General features: G+C 36.1%; 1 protein-coding gene across 1 annotated transcript; it reads right to left on the reverse strand.

Annotated features, from left to right (window-relative positions):
• Positions 1–4,155: 4,155 nt before the first annotated feature.
• Positions 4,156–5,118, reverse strand: LOC118665467 (olfactory receptor 8K3-like). The gene has a single exon (XM_036326916.1). The coding sequence runs from the start codon at positions 5,116–5,118 to the stop codon at positions 4,156–4,158; it is 963 nt and encodes a 320-aa protein (XP_036182809.1).
• Between the last annotated feature and the right edge of the window lie 882 nt (positions 5,119–6,000).

Genomic DNA, 6,000 nt, shown 5'->3' on the forward strand with positions numbered 1-6,000 from the left:
CCAAAAATTGCTTTTCACATCTGAATGTAAGGTGAAAACACCCTTTTTGCCCATCAAGTTTATCAGAAAAAATTCACATTCATACATTGATTTAAATAGTCAATAATTATTGCAATATTTTTTAGAAGAAGAGCCTAGCGGCACTAAATGACTCAGGGTTTAGAAGGACATAACACTGGAAATTGAATACTTTCAGCTTGATAATTCTGTCAGAATTTTCCGTTTTCCATTCTTGACTCTTTTGTTTGGCTTTCCTGTCTCTTGGTTTTGTCTCCTGTTATTCATATGATTAAGTATTTATATGATACATAAATTTCACATGAGCAATATGACACTAGCATTGCAAAGATGCTTTTTAGCATTTGGGAAAATATTTTAACAATTAATCTGAATTGAAAGGAGAGCAGCTCTATTGTTCTCATGCATCATCAATAGCATACTATGCACTGAAGCCAAGGAGAAGTCCTGATATTTTGGTTTGGTTTCCCATAGAAAAAGTTGTTATCTTGCAAATGTCACCAACACTATCTGGATATCGGCATAATACAGCATCACATAAAATATCTATCTGCTTACCTGTGATGAAGCCTCTCTCTTGCTTTTCCTGGTATGCTTTATGACATGAAATAGTGAGAACAATTTAAAGATTATTTCCACTGTCTGATACACTCCCTGAAGATATGCCAAGCAATTTCTTAATTGTCCCTGAAGAATTTCAAAGTTTAACAAAATACAAGGCGGGGAATTTGTTAATTGTATTCATCAGTGAGTTAGATTTGTTTGTATGTTTGGTATTACATTCTTGCCTTTTACTCTGGATTAACTTTCTCTCCTTTTTTTCTGCTTTGATGATTACTTGTTATGTCTCATGGCTAGATTATGGTGGCTAGTTCGTTGGTCAAAAATCAGTCTAGGGTTGCTGTGAAGATTTTCTTTAGATGTGATTAACACTTAAATCAATACAATTTGAGTATAGCCAATTACCCTCCAGAATGTGGGTGGGTCTCATTCAATCAGCTGAAGGTCTTTAAATAGTTAAGCCTGATGTTTATATGTTGTGTATGTGTGTGTGTGCATATATATACTGCTATATATCTATCATATGTGTGTGTGTATATATATATATATATATATATATATATATATATATATTACATATATATCCTTTCAGATGTTGCTTTTATAACTTTTTTTAAATCAGAAAACAATATTCAGTTTAGGTTAATTATTCTCCTCTTCCGGAGTAAGACCTTCTTGTGTATTCTACATAAAACCCCATGAATTATGAGTTTTTCTACTCTATGTAACAAATAGTCACAGTTCCTGCCTCTGTTTGAGTTCTGAGACTGCTGTCTTTAATTTTTTCATATTGAAATGGGAGTTTTAGGGAGATATAGGCAGGTTTTGGGGAATTGTAACAATTGGGGTTCATGAAAAAAAAACATAGGGCTGCAGATTGGGAGAATGTACATTTCCATAACACAAGAGAGCCAGGTGCAGTTATATTTCCATAAGACAAAGGAGCAGCAATAGGTATATATCCATAAGACAAGGGAACTGAGAGTAGCCAAAAAAGGTCTATATTTACAAAATAAAGAAGGAAGAACTCCCAGAAGGAATAGGAGGACAGTGAGGGAGGTGGGCCTCAGGAATCACTGTAGAAACCAATTCCAAAGGGAAAATTGACCAATCAGAGGGGATATCAAGGCACCAAGATCTGCAGCCTTTATAAGCCTTAGAGAAAAGGAACTCAGTGGGGCCCTTTTCCCCTTCCAAGTTGGGAGTCCATTCTGTGGGACTCTTTCGCCTTTCCCCACATGGGAGTCTGTACTTGTTCTTCAATAAATCTCCACCTTTGCTATACTACCCCCTGTCCATGGATTCATTCTTAGACTCCAGCGGACAAAGAATCGGGGTTCCAGTCCAAAAATTCCGTATCAATGTGATTCTTTCTTTAGCCTTGGGTGGTTTCCACTTGCATGTGCTGATCAGTCATCCCTTGAATAATTGAGAAGGATTATCTGCAGATGCACACGTTCCTTTGTCTGTGAAGCCCCTTGTCTGTAGTATTCTTTCTTGTGAACTCTAGCTGCCTGGTCTCACTGGACTGTCAACTCTGCCTCATCAGCTGACGTATTCTTCTAGGTTTTGACCTCTTGGCAGGGTGGCCTAGAAACTCGTAAGAAAGGAAAGATGGGTAATCATAGTTCATCTCCCTTATTCTTCATCTCTCAGGGAAACTGTTTTGTTGCCTAATATCATTGTTTTGAAAACTATTGTTTCTTACATCTTGTGTTTGTTCTTGTTTTAATAGAAAGGCAAGTCCAGTCTCTATTCTTCCACATTAGTTGGAAACAGAAAAGAGTATTCAGCGTATCTTAGGTGAGCTCTGAAACCAGTCTTTCCATTCTTTAAAAATAATTAATATTTTTCAAGCCTCTAACAAACCCCATCAATATGAAGTGTGCCGAGCCAGCTCAGCCAAGGGTTCGGAAACCTGAGTGAGGGCGGCAAATGGAAAAATGACAGACAAAGAGAATAAGCTGGGTCTAAGTTAATCTTCCTGTCCCTGGCTGAGGCCACAGAGAGAGATCCAGAGGCAAGCTGAGCCTTTATTTTATAGCCAGATGTAAACAAGTTAGTGGTCACCAGAGTTACACTGTTCTTGTGAGTTTCACTTGTTTTGGCAGCACTTGCTACATCTCCCTCAGCCCATTGGCTTCCCAGATAAGATCTAAGGAGCTTCATAAGGTCAAGCCTAATTATACTAAGAGGACTGTGCCCTCTAAGCTGGGACTTGTTTGTGGCTTTGCCAACAGGTCAGCCCGAGGCTTAATCCTGTAGCTGCGCCCTACAATGAAGAAATATTATTGACCTTTTCTTAAAAAATGTGTTAAGAATCTACTCATTTCTTATCCTTTGACTCTTTCTGCCCTGGTTTAAGTTTCTGTCCTTTCCCAATTATCACAACTAAATGAACTCCCTCAGCATTTCCTACTTCCTTTGTTAGTATCTACAATCTATTATTTGTACAGAGTTCTAACTTGTCATTTAATATAAAATTAATTTAATCATTGGATCAAAATTCTCAGGGTCCTTTTATCAATCAGAAGAAAGGGCAAGTTTTACAATGGTCTCTTAGTGGTTTTCAACCTTCTAGCTGGCCCTTTAAATGTAGTTCCTCATGTTGTGACCCATGAGGAAATGCATTTAATGCAGTTTGTTGCTACTTCCTAACTGTAATGCTGCTACTGTTGTGAATCATAATGTAAATATCTGATATGCAGGATGGTCTTAGGCGACCCCTGTGAAAGGGTCCTTCGACTGCCAAAGGGGTCGCGACCCACAGGTTGAGAACCGCTGGTCTATATAGTCCTAAAAGGGAAACTTCTGTTACAAGTTTATTATTATCTCTTTTATTTTCTAATCAAATTTTATTCTTCAACCACCTTTGATTCTGATGTTCCATAAAGAAAAGCAATATTGTCATTTAAGAACTGTTGCATTTACATTTCTCTCTCTGTGATATGATCTTCGCCTAGATAGCCTTATAGTCCACTCATTCATATCTTCAAATGTTTATTTAAATGTCACCCTTACTGACAACCTTAAAATTTAAACTCTATTCTGGCTGCTTGTTCTATTATGTTTTATTATTGCTCAATACCATCCATCATATTATATAGCTTACTTCTCAAACTGCCTCTATACTTATTTTGTCTTAGCTCCATAAATACAGAAATTTTGTTTATTACTCTTAACAATGTAAGTATATTTCCTTGAATCAATCTATTTATAGAATCAGATATTTTTGTATACATAAGGTATTTTTTTGTGTGCCTATACCATGTAATTTTGAATAAAATATAGAGGCTAGTTTCATAAAAATAAATATTTAATGGAAGCAAAAAAAAAAAGCTACATGTGAGAACATATAGGAATGGCACCTAATCTGACTTTGAATATTTATAGGTTAATATCTGAAATATAAGCAAAAAGTAGTCATTTATTAGTAATATATTTTGTTTGAAAATAATAAATACTTTTCTTATTTCTATGCCTATCACACATTGATTCTTGTCCATTTCATGAAGGTAACAATGCAAGATTAAAGCAATGACACTTAGTGTACATTGGCTAATAAATAAGTTATTGCTACCATATCTTACAGTGAATTTTCAACAGAATGTTTGCACACATGTTCCAGGTTCTAGTTAAGGCATTCTTCACCTCCTTGTTCCTCAAACTGTAAATCAAGGGATTCAGCATGGGTATGACCAAAGTGTAAAATAAAGAGGCCATTTTGTCAGTATCAAATGAATGACTGGACTTGGGCTGCACATACATAAAGAATAAGGTACCATAGAATATGACTATGACCGTCAGGTGAGATCCACAGGTAGAGAAAGCCTTGTGCCTGCCCTCTGCAGAATTCATCCTGAGGATGGCAACCAGGATCAGATTGTAGGACACAAGGACTATCAGAAGAGATGAAACTAGATTAAAAGCTGCAAAACTCAGAATGATCAATTTGATTTCATGTGTGTCTGAGCAGAGCAAAGATATCAATGGCAGACTATCACAGTAGAAATGCCTGATGACATTATAGCCACAAAAGGATGAAATAAAAATTTTAAGGACAGCCAGCAAAGACAAAAAGACACTGTATAGATAGGGTATTGCCACCAGCAAGTGACATAATCTTTGTGACATGATGACTGTGTAGAGTAGAGGGTTACAGATGGCCACATAGCGATCATAGGCCATTGCTGACAAAATAAAAACTTCACTGGTGATAAACATACTGAAGAAAGTGAGTTGGGTAGCACACCAATTATAAGAGATTGTATGTTGATTGACAGCTAAATTTACTAGCATTTTAGGTCCTATAGTTGTTGAGTAACCAAGATCAGTGAAAGCCAAGTGTCTCAGGAAAAAGTACATGGGTGTTTGTAGCCTGGAGTCTATCTTGGTGAGGATAATCAAGCCCAGGTTTCCCACCAAGGAGACTGTGTAAACAATGAGGAAGAGCCCAAATAATGGAGCCTGCAGCCCTGGGAGGTCCGTGATCCCCATTAGAATGAATTCATTTAACATTGTTAGATTGTGATTGTCCATCCAGGCCATTCAGGAAACCTATAATGGGAATAAATAAACAGATAATCAATAAATGTCATGAACTTTGACTAGAGATTTCCACTGTAATAAGTAATTACAGGTTTCATTATTTCATTTATGGGGTGTTGCTTTAATATGCTACTCTAACACTTGACTGCTCAATTATCTCTCTCCCAGGTCAAGGAAGCTCTTGACTGGTTTCTTAGATTTGACACAAAAGCACAAGCAACAAAAGTAAAAATACAGAAATTAGTGCTTTATCAAAATTATAAAACAGACTTTTGTGCACTGAAGGACATTATCAAATAATTAAAATGGGACCCACACAAAGTAAAAAAATGCAAGTAATATATCTGTGAAGGTTCTAGTATGTACAATATACAAAGCACTTGTACAAGTCAACAACAAAATAGTAAACAACCCACATATTTTTTAAAAAGGCAAAAGACCTGAGCAGACATTTATAACGGAAAACATACAAGTGACCAATGAGTATATGAAAAGTGGCTTAACAACATTAGTCATTAGGAAAATACAAGTTAAAACTCCACTGAGGTACTGTTTTACACCCTCTAGGATGGTTATTTAAGAAACACACACACAGAAAATTACAAATGCTGGCAACAGTGTGGAGATATTAGAACCTTTGAACAGTTTTTTAAGTCATTTAAAATGGAATAGCCATTATGAAAACATTTTGATGGTTCCTCAATAAGCTAATCATAGAATTATCTTTATGACCCAAGAATTCCACTCTTAGATATATACCCAGAAATTAGGAAAACCTTTGTTAAGTTTACACAAATACTTACAGGACTATGCCTAACAGTCAAAAATAGATATAAACCAAAAGTCTATCAACTTAAAAAAGGATATAGCCAG

This window comes from Myotis myotis, unplaced genomic scaffold (assembly GCF_014108235.1).
Source record: "Myotis myotis isolate mMyoMyo1 unplaced genomic scaffold, mMyoMyo1.p scaffold_m19_p_10, whole genome shotgun sequence".
NCBI classification, from domain to species: Eukaryota; Metazoa; Chordata; class Mammalia; order Chiroptera; family Vespertilionidae; genus Myotis; species Myotis myotis.

Bases quoted from the DNA above. Each gene is read 5' to 3' on its own strand.
- LOC118665467 (XM_036326916.1), bottom strand. From the start codon at position 5,118: ATGGACAATCACAATCTAACAATGTTAAATGAATTCATTCTAATGGGG.